Genomic DNA, 17,610 nt, shown 5'->3' with positions numbered 1-17,610 from the left:
GTTAGTTAGGCTAATATAGTGGTATGGTGTAGGGTTAGTTAGGCTAATATAGTGGTATGGTGTAGGGTTAGTTAGGTTAATATAGTGGTATGGTGTAGGGTTAGTTAGGTTAATATAGTGGTATGGTGTAGGGTTAGTTAGGTTAATATAGTGGTATGGTGTAGGGTTAGTTAGGTTAATATAGTGGTATGGTGTAGGGTTAGTTAGGTTAATATAGTGGTATGGTGTAGGGTTAGTTAGGTTAATATAGTGGTATGGTGTAGGGTTAGTTAGGTTAATATAGTGGTATGGTGTAGGGTTAGTTAGGTTAATATAGTGGTATGGTGTAGGGTTAGTTAGGTTAATATAGTGGTATGGTGTAGGGTTAGTTAGGTTAATATAGTGGTATGGTGTAGGGTTAGTTAGGTTAATATAGTGGTATGGTGTAGGGTTAGTTAGGTTAATATAGTGGTATGGTGTAGGGTTAGTTAGGTTAATATAGTGGGTTGGTGTAGGGTTAGTTAGGTTAATATAGTGGTATGGTGTAGGGTTAGTTAGGTTAATATAGTGGTATGGTGTAGGGTTAGTTAGGTTAATATAGTGGGTTGGTGTAGGGTTAGTTAGGTTAATATAGTGGTATGGTGTTAGGTTAATATAGTGGTATGGTGTAGGGTTAGTTAGGTTAATATAGTGGTATGGTGTAGGGTTAGTTAGGTTAATATAGTGGGTTGGTGTAGGGTTAGTTAGGTTAATATAGTGGTATGGTGTAGGGTTAGTTAGGTTAATATAGTGGTATGGAGTAGGATTAGTTAGGTTAATATAGTGGTATGGTGTAGGATTTTTATTTTATTTTACCTTTATTTAACCAGGCAAGTCAGTTAAGAACAAATTCTTATTTTCAATGATGGCCTAGGAACAGTGGGTCAACTGCCTGTTCAGGGGCAGAATGTAATAGTTAGGTTAATATAGTGGTATGGTGTAGGATTAGTTAGGTTAATATAGTGGTATGGTGTAGGATTAGTTAAGTTAATATAGTGGGTTGGTGTAGGGTTAGTTAGGTTAATATAGTGGCATGGTGTAGGGTTAGTTGGTGGTATGTAATAGTGGTGTGGTGTAGGGTTAGTTAGGTTAATATAGTGGGTTGGTGTAGGGTTAGTTGGTGGTATGTAATAGTGGTATGGTGTAGGGGTAGTTGGTGGTATGTAATAGTGGTATGGTGTAGGGTTAGTTGGTGGGTTAGCTGGTGATATGTAGTAGTTGTGTGGTGTAGGGTTAGCTGGTGATATGTAGTAGTGGTGTGGTGTAGGGTTAGCTGGTGATACGTAGTAGTGGTGTGGTGTAGGGTTAGCTGGTGATATGTAGTAGTTGTGTGGTGTAGGGTTAGCTGGTGATATGTAGTAGTTGTGTGGTGTAGGGTTAGCTGGTGATATGTAGTAGTTGTGTGGTGTAGGGTTAGCTGGTGATATGTAGTAGTTGTGTGGTGTAGGGTTAGCTGGTGATATGTGGTAGTTGTGTGGTGTAGGGTTAGCTGGTGATACGTAGTAGTGGTGTGGTGTAGGGTTAGCTGGTGATATGTAGTAGTTGTGTGGTGTAGGGTTAGCTGGTGATATGTAGTAGTGGTGTGGTGTAGGGTTAGCTGGTGATATGTAGTAGTGGTGTGGTGTAGGGTTAGCTGGTGATATGTAGTAGTGGTGTGGTGTAGGGTTAGCTGGTGATATGTAGTAGTGGTGTGGTGTAGGGTTAGCTGGTGATACGTAGTAGTGGTGTGGTGTAGGGTTAGCTGGTGATATGTAGTAGTGGTGTGGTGTAGGGTTAGCTGGTGATACGTAGTAGTGGTGTGGTGTAGGGTTAGCTGCTGATATGTAGTAGTGGTGTGGTGTAGGGTTAGCTGGTGATATGTAGTACTGGTGTGGTGTAGGGTTAGCTGGTGATACGTAGTAGTGGTGTGGTGTAGGGTTAGCTGGTGATATGTAGTAGTTGTGTGGTGTAGGGTTAGCTGGTGATATGTAGTAGTTGTGTGGTGTAGGGTTAGCTGGTGATATGTGGTAGTTGTGTGGTGTAGGGTTAGCTGGTGATATGTAGTAGTTGTGTGGTGTAGGGTTAGCTGGTGATATGTAGTAGTTGTGTGGTGTAGGGTTAGCTGGTGATACGTAGTAGTGGTGTGGTGTAGGGTTAGCTGGTGATATGTAGTAGTTGTGTGGTGTAGGGTTAGCTGGTGATATGTAGTAGTTGTGTGGTGTAGGGTTAGCTGGTGATATGTAGTAGTTGTGTGGTGTAGGGTTAGCTGGTGATACGTAGTAGTGGTGTGGTGTAGGGTTAGCTGGTGATATGTAGTAGTTGTGTGGTGTAGGGTTAGCTGGTTATATGTAGTAGTGGTGTGGTGTAGGGTTAGCTGGTGATATGTAGTAGTGGTGTGGTGTAGGGTTAGCTGGTGATACGTAGTAGTGGTGTGGTGTAGGGTTAGCTGGTGATATGTAGTAGTTGTGTGGTGTAGGGTTAGCTGGTGATACGTAGTAGTGGTGTGGTGTAGGGTTAGCTGGTGATACGTAGTAGTGGTGTGGTGTAGGGTTAGCTGGTGATATGTAGTAGTTGTGTGGTGTAGGGTTAGCTGGTGATACGTAGTAGTGGTGTGGTGTAGGGTTAGCTGGTGATACGTAGTAGTTGTGTGGTGTAGGGTTAGCTGGTGATATGTAGTAGTTGTGTGGTGTAGGGTTAGCTGGTGATACGTAGTAGTTGTGTGGTGTAGGGTTAGCTGCTGATATGTAGTAGTGGTGTGGTGTAGGGTTAGCTGGTGATATGTAGTAGTGGTGTGGTGTAGGGTTAGCTGGTGATACGTAGTAGTGGTGTGGTGTAGGGTTAGCTGGTGATATGTAGTAGTTGTGTGGTGTAGGGTTAGCTGGTGATATGTAGTAGTTGTGTGGTGTAGGGTTAGCTGGTGATACGTAGTAGTGGTGTGGTGTAGGGTTAGCTGGTGATATGTAGTAGTTGTGTGGTGTAGGGTTAGCTGGTGATATGTAGTAGTTGTGTGGTGTAGGGTTAGCTGGTGATATGTGGTAGTTGTGTGGTGTAGGGTTAGCTGGTGATATGTAGTAGTTGTGTGGTGTAGGGTTAGCTGGTGATATGTAGTAGTTGTGTGGTGTAGGGTTAGCTGGTGATACGTAGTAGTGGTGTGGTGTAGGGTTAGCTGGTGATATGTAGTAGTTGTGTGGTGTAGGGTTAGCTGGTGATACGTAGTAGTTGTGTGGTGTAGGGTTAGCTGGTGATATGTAGTAGTTGTGTGGTGTAGGGTTAGCTGGTGATACGTAGTAGTGGTGTGGTGTAGGGTTAGCTGGTGATATGTAGTAGTTGTGTGGTGTAGGGTTAGCTGGTTATATGTAGTAGTGGTGTGGTGTAGGGTTAGCTGGTGATATGTAGTAGTGGTGTGGTGTAGGGTTAGCTGGTGATACGTAGTAGTGGTGTGGTGTAGGGTTAGCTGGTGATATGTAGTAGTGGTGTGGTGTAGGGTTAGCTGGTGATATGTAGTAGTGGTGTGGTGTAGGGTTAGCTGGTGATACGTAGTAGTGGTGTGGTGTAGGGTTAGCTGGTGATATGTAGTAGTTGTGTGGTGTAGGGTTAGCTGGTGATACGTAGTAGTGGTGTGGTGTAGGGTTAGCTGGTGATACGTAGTAGTGGTGTGGTGTAGGGTTAGCTGGTGATATGTAGTAGTGGTGTGGTGTAGGGTTAGCTGGTGATATGTAGTAGTTGTGTGGTGTAGGGTTAGCTGGTGATATGTAGTAGTTGTGTGGTGTAGGGTTAGCTGGTGATATGTAGTAGTTGTGTGGTGTAGGGTTAGCTGGTGATATGTAGTAGTTGTGTGGTGTAGGGTTAGCTGGTGATATGTAGTAGTTGTGTGGTGTAGGGTTAGCTGGTGATACGTAGTAGTGGTGTGGTGTAGGGTTAGCTGGTGATATGTAGTAGTGGTGTGGTGTAGGGTTAGCTGGTGATATGTAGTAGTTGTGTGGTGTAGGGTTAGCTGATGATACGTAGTAGTTGTGTAGTGTAGGGTTAGCTGGTGATACGTAGTAGTTGTGTGGTGTAGGGTTAGCTGGTGGTGCAAACTGTTTTCTCTTTCCCTCTTCCTTTTCATTTTTGTATCACAAAATGTAACATGATCGACCAGCACAGTAGCTGGCGGCATGCACAAACAACATGTGCGAACGCCATGAAACCACGGGAGAAGAAGGCTACAGGTTAGGGTGGCCGGGACAGAAAAGGTTGTTGGGACGTGGGTTGATTGGAGCTCCGGTGTCAATCATTGATAAACAAACAATAAAATTTGACTCACTGTGGCGCCGGTTTGGTCCGGCTGTGCTGTGACTTGGTCAGAGGTGGTAGGAGATAGCGCTGGACAAGAAAGTGATGCAAGTATGGAGCATAGTGGTACAAATAAAGGGGGAGGTAAGAAAGAGAAAAGAAAGCGAGAGAGAAAGGGAGTAGTTTGAAGGGGAGCGAGAGGTCTATGGAGGCAGAGAGGACGCAGAAAAGGAAGTTTGAGAAGAGCAATAGTTTCCAACACCAGTGCCAGTTTGGAGGTAGATAGGGCATGATAAGTGGCAAGGGGAGGAGGAGCAAAAAGTGATTCTGAAGTTAAGGGAGGAAAGGGGAGTTGGGGCGATGTGTCCGATACGTTTGTCACACTGTGATAAAAGAGTTGATTGGGGGCATTCCCAGTGGTGCAGCGGTCAAAGGCACTGCATTGCAGTACTAGAGGCGTCACGACCTGGATTCAATCCCAGGCTGTATCACAACCGGCCGTGACCGGGGTCCCATAGGGCAGCGCACAATTTGCCCAGCATCGTCCAGGATAGGGGAGAGTTTGGCCGGGGGGCTTTACTTGGCTGACCTCGGTAGTCGGTTGAACATGGTTTCCTCCGACACATTGTTGCGGCTGGCTTCCGGGTTAAGCGGGTCATGTTTGGTCGGGTCATGTTTCAGAGGACTCATTACTCGAACTTCGCCTCCCGAGCCCGTTGGGGAATCGCAGTGATGAGACAAGATCTAAATTGGGGAGAAAAAGGGGGGAAATGGCGCAGAGGGAGTAAGCTCTCAGAGTGGAGAAAATATGGTGGTGTAAGGTGATGTGGAGCAGCTGGACTGATCAAACAGGGAAGCAGTGGATTAAAGGAGTGATAACAGGAGTAGTGTGGAGCAGCTGGGCTGATCAAACAGGGAAGCAGTGGATTAAAGAAGTGATAACAGGAGTAGTGTGGAGCAGCTGGGCTGATCAAACAGGGAAGCAGTGGATTAAAGGAGTGATACCAGGAGTAGTGTGGAGCAGCTGGGCTGATCAAACAGGGAAGCAGTGGATTAAAGGAGTGATAACAGGAGTAGTGTGGAGCAGCTGGGCTGATCAAACAGGGAAGCAGTGGATTAAAGGAGTGATAACAGGAGTAGTGTGGAGCAGCTGGACTGATCGAGCAGGGAAGCAGTGGATTAAAGGGGTGATAACAGGAGTGTCTGTGAGTGTTAGTATTAAAGAGGTAAGTAACAATTTGAGAGGAGGCGTTCTGGTGAATGTTCAAAGATTGCTAGCAACAAGGGGTGGAGTTAGGGGTGGAGTTAGGGTAGATAGCTGTCTATTCTGTTACACTTCAAGGACAGGGTACTGCCAAATAAAGTAACCATAGGATATACAGTGCATTCAGAAAGTATTCAGACCCCTTCACTTTTTCCACATTTTGTTATGTTACAGCCTTATTCTATAATGGATTAAATAAATAAAAATTCTCATCAATCTACACACAATACCCCATAATGGCAAAGTGAAAACTGTAATTTTAGCAACAAAATAAAAATATGGGTTAAAATCATTCTTTTCAATAACTTTCAAAACCCCTCCTTTTGAGGATAACAGCACAGAGCCTTTTTGTAAGGTATTTTATTTTACATACGTTTTCAGACCCTTTGCTATGACACTAGAAATTGAGGTCAGGTGCATCCTGTTTCCATTGATCATCCTTGAGATGTTTCTACAACTCGATTGGAGTCCACCTGTGGTATATTCAATTGATTGGACATGATTTTGAAAGGCACACCTGTCTATATAAGGTCCCACAGTTGACTGTGCATGTCAGATCAAAAACTAAGCCATGAGGTCGAAGGAATTGTCCATAGAACTCTGAGACAGGATGGTGTTGAAGCACAGATCTGGGGAAGGGTACCAAAAAATGTCTGCACCATTGAATGTCCCCATGAACACAGTGGCCTCCATCATTCTTAAATGGAAGAAGTTTGGAACCACAAAGACTCTTCCTAGAGCTGACCGCCCGGCCAAACTGAGTAATCTGGGGAGAAGGTCAGGGAGGTGACCAAGAACCCGATGGTCACTCTGACAAAGCTCCAGAGTTCTTCTGTGGTGATGGGAGAACCTTCCAGAAGGACAACCATCTCTGCAGGACTCCACCAATCAGGCCTTTATGGTAGTGGCCGGACGGAAGCCACTCCTCAGTAAAAGGCACATGATAGTCCATATTGAGATTTCCAAAAGGCACCTAAAGGATTCTCAGACCATGAAAAACAAGATGTTCTGGTCTGATTAAACCCAGATTAAACTATTTGGCCTGAATGCCAAGTGTCATGTCTGGAGGAAACCTGGCACGTATTGTGTTTAGATTGATGAGGGAAAAAAACTATTTCAGAATACGGCTGTAATGTAAGAAAATGTGGAAAAAGTCAGGTCTGAATACTTTCCGAAAGCACTGTATAAGTTATTATGTGAGGGCCTACTGTATGTACCGAAGACTTTAAAATGTGTGAGAGAAAAATTCGGTATTTACCTGATTTGTTTGCTATTAATAGTTAACAATAAATACTTAACAAATAGTAAGACATTTCTGTTCTACAAATGCTGTGTTTTTGCAATGGGATGGTCTCCACTGTAGCTCCCTGCAGCTAATCTGGGCGTATGGTCAAGTACATGGGTTTTACTAGCGTTAGTTTAGGAGTAGAACAATCCATCATTGTTCTTAATCATTCTTGCATCTGAGAAACTAAGCCAGGTTCGGGGTTAAAACAACACCAGGTGCAGATAACCACAAGATGAATCCGAGGTGGCTCATGATGCCCCCTGACCTGCATGGGAGGGGTGGAACCAGCCATGACTAAGCATGTTTAGTGTCTGCTATGTAAGAAACAGGATTCCTCTGTAAGGTGAGGCTCTCGGAGTGTTGGGTCGACCAGCCTCATTATTGCAGAGCACTCACTCCATTCACTTGTGTGTGTGTGTGTGTGTGTGTGTGTGTGTGTGTGTGTGTGTGTGTGTGTGTGTGTGTGTGTGTGTGTGTGTGTGTGTGTGTGTGTGTGGTGTGACCTGCTCTTCATTTATACGTTTTGAATAAGGTAATATCCTGATTGGAGATTGACCTTATCTCTCCTCATTATTGATTAGAATTGCCATGACAGATGTTATACCTGCCATGTGGCAACAGCCTGTAAAGAGAAAAAGAGGTGTGGCAGGTATGGAGGGCAGCATGAGTATGGGGGTGTGGTTATGGTGGACAACCAATGTGCTGCAGCTGTGGGGGTGCTCATAGGGTGGCATATGGTGGGTGTGAGGCAATGAAGCAGGCAGTGGGAGTGGAGAGAAGGGTGTCATATGAGGGGTGGTCCAAGTCCAGAGGTCTAGGGAGATACAGGTTCAAGAGATACAGGGGAGTACGGATGGATGGAAATTACCAGGTGATGGAAAATCTGAAAGAAATTAAAGATCTGGTGTTCCTGAATGATGGCCGAGGAACCAGGATTGATGTAGCCACAGAGAAAGAGGACCTCATTCTGGACCTCACTCTGGTATCTAGTGCGTTGACAGGAATCTGTGAGTGTGAGGTATGGGGGGAGTGTAAGATGGTGCTACATGTGATGCGCTGTCTGATGCGGAAGAAGTGAGGGGCTGAGTGTTCCTCATTGAGGACCATGTATGTTGCATTGATTCGATCTGTAGTAGACTATGGCAGTATAGCGTATGGTTCGACAGCCCAGACTTTATTGTAAAGGCTAGATGTCATACAGAGTCAAGGACTCAGAATATGTATTGGGGAGTTTCTGACATCCCCAGTGGCTGCACTACAGGTGGAGATGGGGGGATATGCTATTGAGGATTAGGAGACAGCAGCTGGCAATTCATTATTGGGTCAGCCTACAGGGACATGGGGTGTCTCATCCTGTGAAAGGGATTTTACAGGCATGCTGGGAACATGAGCGAGGACAGAACACGAGCTTTGGGTGGGTAATACCCAGGCGAAGGAGAAGGGACTGTATGGAAGGGAGTTTAGTCCAATGGTAGCTATTCCTATAAATCCACCATGGCTACACCCCCCTCCAGTAGGTGATCTAGAAGTGTTGGAGAGACTACAGAAAGATAGGGAGGATGTTGATCCATCTGATTTGTTTAATAGATGTCTGGATACTGTATATCAGGATTTTGTGGCCATTAACACAGATGGTTCAAAACATCCAAGAACAGGACGTACTGGATCAGCATTTGTAGTGTAGGAATGTTTGGTAGCAGTCAGGAAACGTATTACACATCGTCTGGCTGTATATACGGGAGGCTAATGGCCATACTGTTGCCCTTGCAGTGGGTGGAGGAAGTCAAGCCTGGCAGAGTACTTATTTGCTCTGATTCATGTGCAGTGTTGATGACTACAGTTATTTAGCTCACGTAGCACACAATACCTGCTTTATGAGGTACTACAAACTCATGGCAGGATTAGACAGATAAGATTTACTTGGGACCCAGCCCAAGTGGGGTTGGCGAGGCAGTTGATGTACTGGCTAAACAAGCACTTAGTAGTGGGGATGTTGATGTTGTAGTTTCAATGAGCAAGGCAGAGACAACAAGTCTGATATGGACAGTGATTGTGCAGAGATGGCATGAGCAGTTTAATATAGATACTAAGGGGCAGACATGTATATGTTGTTATCTTTTTTTTAAGAGCAACGGGCTGGCAGGATTTAGTTTCTCCCCGTCTCTGGCCCACACTCCAGTAAAGTAGGTGGCGGTAATGCATCCTAACGTTAGATGCCAACCGCCGATAAACCCAACCGAAGAAGAAGAAGAGGTTGCGGGTTCTAGTGATATCTCGCGGTACCTGTGTGAGTAGTTCAGCTTCATTCCACCACGGAGAAGCCAGTGGAAGGTGTCGGTTACAGCTGAAGTTAGTACTTTAATTTGAAACCACGTAGAAACTGCCAGAAAGGATAATTTATTAACAAAATAAATGTGTTTAATTGCTTGAAAGGACATCAAATCAACCACATATTACGGACTGGAATCAAGAATTAATTCTGTGATCTACAAAGAAACTATCTAGCTAATTTAGCCTGCTAACAAAGAAAAGCATTTCTCTTGAGAAATAATCCTCACTATTCTCTTTAGTTATGAGTCATGTGGTCGTCGATAATCCGCACGGTCTAGATCAGCAGGTGAGTGACTACTTCATTTTTTAAATTGATTTAGTAAAATAAAATAAAATGAACCAATATTAAGTTACGACACCTAAAATAACACTTGTCAGCTTGCTACGTGTATGCTAAGCTAGCAAGCTGAAGTGGTCCGTAGAGCCAAGCTCGGTTAGCTAGCGCGTAGCTAACTGCGTGGATGTGTCTGGTAAAATGGTGGTTGGTGTGTGTCGCCGGTGAAATTAGATGGTCATGGCGGAGCTAGCGAATGCTGCCTAGTAATATTATGTTCCGATCAGACTAATTGGTAGCAAATTCTTTGTCTCAAGAAGATTGTCGTGAACACTTGCTGTCTATTGCGGCATAGTAGCTAGCTGGCAGCTTTAAACCATGTTAATTATAACCTATGCAATGTGTTTAACTAGCCATCCTAAGGTTACCTACACGTGAGGCCGGTACCGATTGCGCAGTTGATGATTTTACGGCAATTTATCCAGGCTCTGTTAGGCCTTAGCAAACGTTTGCTAAGTAATGTAGCTATCTACGGAGCTTAGATTTGTCAACATGGGAAGTAGTTAGTTACCTGGCCATTGATATTCAACTAACCGTTAGTTTACTTGCTAGCTGGTTAGCTTGATGAAATTCTACCGGCCGGTAAATGTAACGTTAACTGCGGAGTCTTGAAACGTGGCGCAGGAAATAACTATTTGTCTACTGTACAGTAGGGGACGATTTTTTTAACTACTCCAGACTGCGTTTACGAAGCCAATATGCCATTGGCTAGTTAATGTTGGGTTTGTTATGTAAAACATAGTTGACTAGCAATTTAACCTCTTTTATTTTATTGTATGTAGCTAGCTAGATGTTAACGTTAGTCTATTTACTACGAACCTTAGGACTCAAGCCAAGAACGTTGACTGTTAATCGATCCTTTAGCACACTCAAAATCAATTTTTTAATGTCAACATTTGATTTATTTACTTGCCCTACAGGCTCTCTCACACTGAGAACTTTACTTTTCCAGCCAGTGCTAGGATCGGACTCTTTTTGGCACTTTGCTCTATCTGATTTGGAAGCATTCATTCACACTTTGGTTATACAGTGCTTGTGTTAATTTAAGTGTGCCTAAACAGGATTTTGTGTTTTCAGCTTGCTGGCCTAGACTTGAACTCAGACGGACAGGGAGGAGGCACTGGCCGTAAGTATTCACATAAATATAATTGTCTCAAGTGGGGTTTCTCTTTGAGCACAGATGTTCATAGTGCATTCAATGACAGGAAATTGATTGTTATGTGTATGGCTTTTATTATATAATTACATTATCTATTAGATCATACTGCTAAGGCAGGGGTTCAGAAACTTATTTGGCCTGCAACCCCATTTTGATATAATATCCTCACCCCACCATGTAAAAAACTGATCAACGGCCCATCTTAACTTTTTTTTAAATTGTAACTGAGTATTACAAATCAGTTGAAGTATTTACAGTTGAAGTCAGAAGTTTACATACTTTGGTTGGATTCATTAACTTGTTTTTCAACTACTCCACAAACTTCTTTCTTGTCAACAAACTATAATTTTGGCAAGTTGGTTGGAGCATCTACTTTGTGCATGACACAAGTAATTTTTCCAACAATTGTTTACAGACAGATTATTTCACTAATAAATCACTATCACAATTCCAGTGGGTCAGAAGTTTACATACACAGTTGACTGTGCCTTTAAACAGCTTGGGGAAATTCCAGAAAATTGTCATGGCTTTTAAAGCTTCTGATAGGCTAATTGACTTAATTTGAGTCAATTGGAGGTGTGCCTGTGGATGTATTTCAAGGCCTACCTACAAAATCAGTCCCTCTTTGCTTTACATCATGGGAACATCAGAAGAAATCAGCCAAGACCTAAGAAATGAATTGTAGACCTCCACAAGTCTGGTTCATCCTTGGGAGCAATTTCCAAATGCCTGAAGGTACCACGTTCATCTGTAAAAACAATAGTACGCAAGTATAAACACCATGGGACCACGCAGCCATCATACCGCTGAGGAAGGAGACGTGTTCTGTCTGCTAGAGATGAATACACTTTGGTGCGAGAAGTGCAAATCAATCCCAGAACAACAGCAAAGGACCTTCTGGAGATTCTGAAGGAAACGGGTACAAAAGTATCTATATCCACAGTAAAACTAGTCCTATATGGACATAACCTTAAAGGCCGCTCCGCAAGGAAGAAGCCACTGTTCCAAAACCGCCATTAAAAAAGCCAGACTTCAGTTAGCAACTGCACATAGGGACAAAGATTGTACTCTGGTCTGATGAAACAAATAGAACTGTTTGGCCTTAATGACCATTGTTATTTTTGGAGGGAAAGGGCGAGGCTTGCAAGCCAAAGAACTCATCCCAACCCGTGCAGCACGGGGATAGCAGCATCATATTGTGGTGGTGCTTTGCTGCAGGAGGGACTTGTGCACTTCACAAAATAGATGGCATTATGAGGAAGGAAAATTATGTGGATATATTGAAGCAACATCTCAAGGGAGGTCAGAGACCTGACCGGGTGGTGACAGAATAACAACCTATCCCTCAACGTAACCAAGATCAAGTAGATGATTGTGGTCTACAGGCAAAGGAGCACCGAGCACATCCCCATTCTCATCAACGGGGCTGTAGTGGAGCAGGTTGAGAGCTTAAAATTCCTTGGTGTCCACATCAACAACGAACTAGAATGGTCCAAACCCACCAACACAGTCGTGAAGAGTCCACGACAAAGCCTTTTCCTCCCCACGAAATTAAAAAGATTTGGCATGGGTCCTGAGATCCTCAAAAGGTTCTACAGCTGCAGCATTGCTCGGCCTCCGGCCACAAGGCACTTCAGAGGGTAGTGCGTACGGCCCAGTACATCACTGGGGCTAAGCTTCCTGCCACCCAGGACCTCCACACCAGGCGGTGTCTGAGGAAGACCCTAAAAATTGTCGAAGACCCCAGCCACCTTAGTCATAGACTGTTCTCTCTACTACCGCATGGCAAGCGGTACCGGACAAATCGAGGACAAAGGCTTCTCAACAGTTTTAATTCCCAAGCCATAAGACTCCTGAACAGGTTACCTGGTTACCTGGAATATGGTTACCTGGACTATATGCATTGTGTGCCCCCCCCAACCCCTCTTTTACTGCTTTTCTCTGTTTATCTTATATGCGTAGTCAATTTAACTATGCATTCATGTACATACTACCTAAATTGGCCCGACCAACCAGTGCTCCCGCACATTGGCTAATCTGGCTATCTGCCTTGTGTCCCACCGCCCGCCAACCCCTCTCTTTACTCTACTGCTACTCTCTGTTCATCATATATGCATAGTCACTTTAACCATACCCACATGTACATACTACCTCAATAAGCCTGACTTACCAGTGGCTGTATAAAGCCTTGCTACTCTTATTTTCAAATGTCTTACTGTTTTATTTCTTTAGTTACCTACACACACACTTTTTTTCTCTGCACTATTGGTTAGAGCCTGTAAGTAAGCATTTCACTGTTGTATTTGGCACACATGACAAACTTTGCTTTGAGACATCAGGCAGGAAGTTAAAGCTTGGTTGCAAATGGGTTTTCCAAATGGACAATGACTCTAAGCATACTTCCAAAGTTGTGGCAAAATAGCAAAGTCAAAATAACAAAGTCAAGGTATTTGAGTGGCCATCACAAAGCCATGACCTCAATCCTATAGAACATTTGTGGACAGAACTGAAAAAGTGTGAGCATGGAGGCCAACCAATCTGACTCAGTTATACCAACTCTGGAATGGGCCAACATTCACCCAACATATTGTGGGAAGCTTGTGGAAGGCTACCTGATAAGTTTGACCCAAGTTAAACAAAAGGCAATGCTACCAAATGGTAATTGAATGTATGTAAACTTCTGACCCACTGGGAATGTGAAAGAAATAAAAGCTTAAATAAATAATTCTCTACTTATGACATGTCACTTAAAATAAAGTGGTGATCCTAACTGACCTAAGACAGGGACATTTTACTAGGATTAAATGTCAGGAATTGTGAAACTGTATTTGGCTAATGTGTGTATAAAGTTTTGACTTCAACTGTAAATCTGAAGTAAGTATGGTTTGAAGTGACTGAAATGCATCTAAGGTTTTGGATGTTCAGAAGATCATCATGCAATCATTTTTGTATGAACATTGTGGTCAATGTTGTCTGATTTAGTACCCGTTCTTGTCCATTCTGTTGTAATTAATCCTGCGTGCTTGTGAGCATTGTAGAGGGAAATGGAAGACTCGTGTTCCTGAGTCTTATTTCATTTTTTTACCACTTTCTCCCAAATTTTGTGGTATCCAATTGGTAGTTAGCCTCTCCCCTCCTGATAAGACAAGACTAATAAGGTGGAGAGCCATGCGTCCTCTGAAACGCAACCCAACCGCACTGCTTCTTGGTACAATGACCACTTAACCCTTAAGCCAGCCGCACCAATGTGTGGGAGGGAACATTGTACACCTGGCGACTGTCAGCCGGCACTGCTCCTAGTGCGCGATGGGACAAGGACATCCCTGCCGGCCAAACCCTCCCCCCAACCCTGACGATGCTGGGCCAATTGTGCTGTTTAACTTGGCATGGTGGACAATTCCAGACTATTTTCTCATTTTTTTTCTCACCACAACCCCGTGGTTCTCGGGGTTGGCTGCGCCAGCCTGGACTCGAACCCAGAAGCTCTAGTGGCGCCGCTAACACTGCAATGCAGCGCCGTTCGGCTGGCCCCTTTCCTGAGTCTTATCTTTCAGTGATGGGGTTATTATATTCTGTGGCTTAAATCATTCAAAGGTGGCTACATTTGTAGGAAGAAAACCGCTTACTGAAGTAACTCAGATTCTATGAACTAGGCGTGATCTCAGGTTCTCTCGTGACCCCATTTTCATACCAGACAACACCACATAGTTTTAGAAACACTGCCCTAAGGGGTTAGCGTGTACAGATAACATGTAGGTTAAAGGTGGCAAAATGACACTTGTGAGTTGACAATTTAGATATTTTTCCAATTTTCCAGAACAAGGATTTGCATGCAGTGTATCCCATTGTGGTGATTCTGTTGGTCTTTGCTCATAGCTTTACCATACAATGTGTTTCTCAATACGAAGACTGACAGTCCTACATTTTCTTTCTGTTTCCAGGGCGATACATTCCACCTCACTTGAGGAACAAAGAGGTTTCCAAAAACGGTAAGTGATCTCTTTGACACAGGGTAAATCACACACAATACATAACTCACTGGTATTGCCACAGTCACTGCTTACAACACAGACCCACACTTTGTAAAAGGAATTTGCGGAAGATTTCATTATTTCCCAATTCTATAGGCCTACCCCTCTGCCCTAAGTGTACACTTGGTCACATCCCTTCATGGATTTAAAAGGAAAGGTGGAATCTCCCTTTGGCCTACACTTTACCCAATTTCAGACCTTTTTAAATGCACGAGGCACGATGTACAAGTACAGATTTGGGTGAAAATTTGACATTCAGTGCAGTTACTAGAAGAAAAAAACATATTATCCTCTTGGAACTACCCATCCCGGATCTGGGAGTATTGTTATCAACTACACTAATTAGCATAGCGCAGTGGTCAAAAGAAATTACTAGAAAATATTCATGAAATCACAAGTGAAATATAGTGAAACACAGCTTAGCCTTTTGTTAATCACCCTGTCATCTCATATTTTGAAATGAATGCTTTACAGCCAAAGCAAGACAACCGTTTGTGTAAGTTTATCGATAGCATAGCATTATGTCCAGCTAGCAGCAGGAAGCTTGGTCACAAATCAGAAAAGCAATCAAATTAACCGTTTACCTTTGATCTTCGGTTGTTTTCACTGACTAGACTCCCAGTTAGACAGCAAATGTTCCTTTTGTTCCATAAAGATTATTTTTATACCCAAAATACCTCCTTTTGTTGGTCACGTTATGTTGAGAGATCCTCCGGAAATAGCGGTCACGACAACGCTGAAAAAATTCAAAATTATGTCCATAATATCGACAAACATGCCAAACATTTTTTATAATCAATCTTCAAGGTGTTTTTCAAATATCTATTTGATAATATATCAACCGGGACAATTGGCTTTTCAGTAGGAGCTAGGAGGAAAAATGACTACCTCTGTCTTTTACACAAGAATCACTCAGAGCCCTCAGCTGGCAGTCATTTACGCTCATTCTTCAAAATAAAGGCCTGAAACTACTTCTAAAGGCTGTAGACCCCTTAGGGAAGCCACAGAAAAAGGAATCTGGTTCATATCCCTTTCAATAGGGATGCATAGAAAAACAAGGGTTTCAAAATAAGAGTCACTTCCCGATTGGATTTTTCTCTGGATTTTGCCTGAAATATCAGTTCTGTTATACTCACAGACAATATTTTTACAGTTTTGGAAACTTTAGAGTTTTCTATCCTAAGCTGTCAATTATATGCATATTCTAGCATCTGGTCCTGAGAAAGAGGCGGTTTACTTTGGGAACGTTATTTTTCCAAAAATAAATAGTGCCCCCTAGTTTCAAGAGGTTAAAACCTCTTATGGACAGGGGAGGGAGACGCTAGCGTCTCAAGTGGCCAATAGCCTCGGGAAATGCATAGTGCCAAATTCAAATAAAAAGTGATAAAACTCAACTTTCATTAAATCACACATGCCAGGTACTCAATTAAAGCTACACTCGTTGTGAATTCAGCCAACATGTCAGATTTTAAAAATGCTTTTCGCCGGAAGCATGAGAAGCTATTATCTGATAGCATGCACCCCCCTGAACCACCTGAATGAGTTGTAAACAAAATAATTAGCGTAGCCGGCACTACACAACGCTGAAATAAAATATAAAACATGCATTACCTTTGACAAGCTTCTTTGTTGGCACTCCAATATGTCCCATAAACATCACAATTGGTCCCTTTTTTCTGATTTTAATTCCGTCCATGTATACCCAAAATGTCCATTTATAAAGCATGTTTGATCCAAAAAAAACAGCTTTCCAAAACACAACGTCACTACAAAACATTTCAAAAGTTGCCTATAAACTTTGCCAAAATATTTCAAACTACTTTTGCAATACAACTTTAGGTTCTTTTAAACATTAGTAATCAATCAAATTGTAGACGGGGCAATCTGTATTCTATAGAGAAAGTAAACAAAACATGCACCATTTTCCCTCTTGCGTAACTATCAACAGTGTAACGTTGTTCCAGGGTGTGCCTCTTCTTCGTTTCACCAATGATTAACTTCAACCCAATTCCAAAGACTGGTGACATCCTGTGGAAGTCGTAGGAACTATCAAATTTCCCTTGGCAAAGACAACTGGGGGAACGGTCAGAGGAATATTAACAAATTCTGAACAGTTTTGCCTGCTACATAAGTTCTGTTATAGTCACAGACATGATTGAACCAGTTTTAGATACTTCACTTCTCTATCCACACCTACTAATCATATGCATATAATATATTCCTGGCATGAGTAGCAGGAAGTTGAAATTGTGCACGCTATTTATCCAAAAGTGGAATTGCTGCCCCCTATCCTTTAAGAGGTTAATGATGTGCAATATGTTTTGGTCTGTTATAATAAGGTCAGGTTGAGTTGATATTACAAATTTGACCAGAAATGCATGCATTTGTCAGTTACGCAGAATGCTATTCGTTCAATATATCTGTGACCAGATTTGTACGCATTTCTGTTAGAGGTCGACCGATTATGATTTTTCAACGCCAATACCGATTATTAAATTTATGAAAATTACAACAATACTAAATGAACACTTATTTTAACTTGATATAATACTTCAATAAAAATCAATTTAGCCTCCAATAAACAACGAAACATATTCAATTTGGTTTAAATAATGCAGAAACTAAGTGTTGGAGAAGAAAGTGAAAGTGCAACATGTGCTATGTATAAAAGCTCACTTAAGTTCCTTGCTCAGAACATATGAAAGCTGGTGGTTCCTTTTAACACGAGTGTTCAATATTCCCAGGTAAGTTTTAGGTTGTAGTTATGATAGGAATTATAGGACTTTTTCTCTCTGATTTGTATTTCATGTACCTTTGACTATTGGATGTTCTTATAGGCACTTTAGTATTGCCAGTGTAACAGTATAGCTTTCCCTCTCCTCGCCCCTACCTGGGCTCGAACCAGGAACATATCGACAACAGCCACCCTCG

General features: G+C 42.7%; 1 protein-coding gene across 4 annotated transcripts in view; it reads left to right on the top strand.

Moving 5' to 3' along the window:
* The first annotated feature begins 8,989 nt into the window (after positions 1 to 8,989).
* Positions 8,990 to 17,610, top strand: part of LOC118366722 (ATP-dependent RNA helicase DDX3X-like) — a 28,707-nt gene continuing 20,086 nt past the window's right edge. For 3 of the 4 annotated variants that reach the window (XM_035749325.2, XM_035749324.2, XM_052493099.1), the window contains exons 1-4: positions 8,990 to 9,111; positions 9,395 to 9,441; positions 10,567 to 10,615; positions 14,590 to 14,637. In XM_035749325.2, the coding sequence (XP_035605218.2) occupies positions 9,021 to 9,111; positions 9,395 to 9,441; positions 10,567 to 10,615; positions 14,590 to 14,637 (235 nt within the window). In that variant the 5' untranslated portion in view covers positions 8,990 to 9,020. Of the gene's footprint in view, positions 9,174 to 9,394; positions 9,442 to 10,566; positions 10,616 to 14,589; positions 14,638 to 17,610 lie in introns of all 4 variants that reach the window. The other variant, XM_035749323.2, reaches the window with a different exon arrangement.

Source organism: Oncorhynchus keta, chromosome 34 (genome assembly GCF_023373465.1).
Source record: "Oncorhynchus keta strain PuntledgeMale-10-30-2019 chromosome 34, Oket_V2, whole genome shotgun sequence".
In the NCBI taxonomy this organism is placed as follows: domain Eukaryota; kingdom Metazoa; phylum Chordata; class Actinopteri; order Salmoniformes; family Salmonidae; genus Oncorhynchus; species Oncorhynchus keta.
This window is presented reverse-complemented; position numbering and strand designations above follow the sequence as displayed.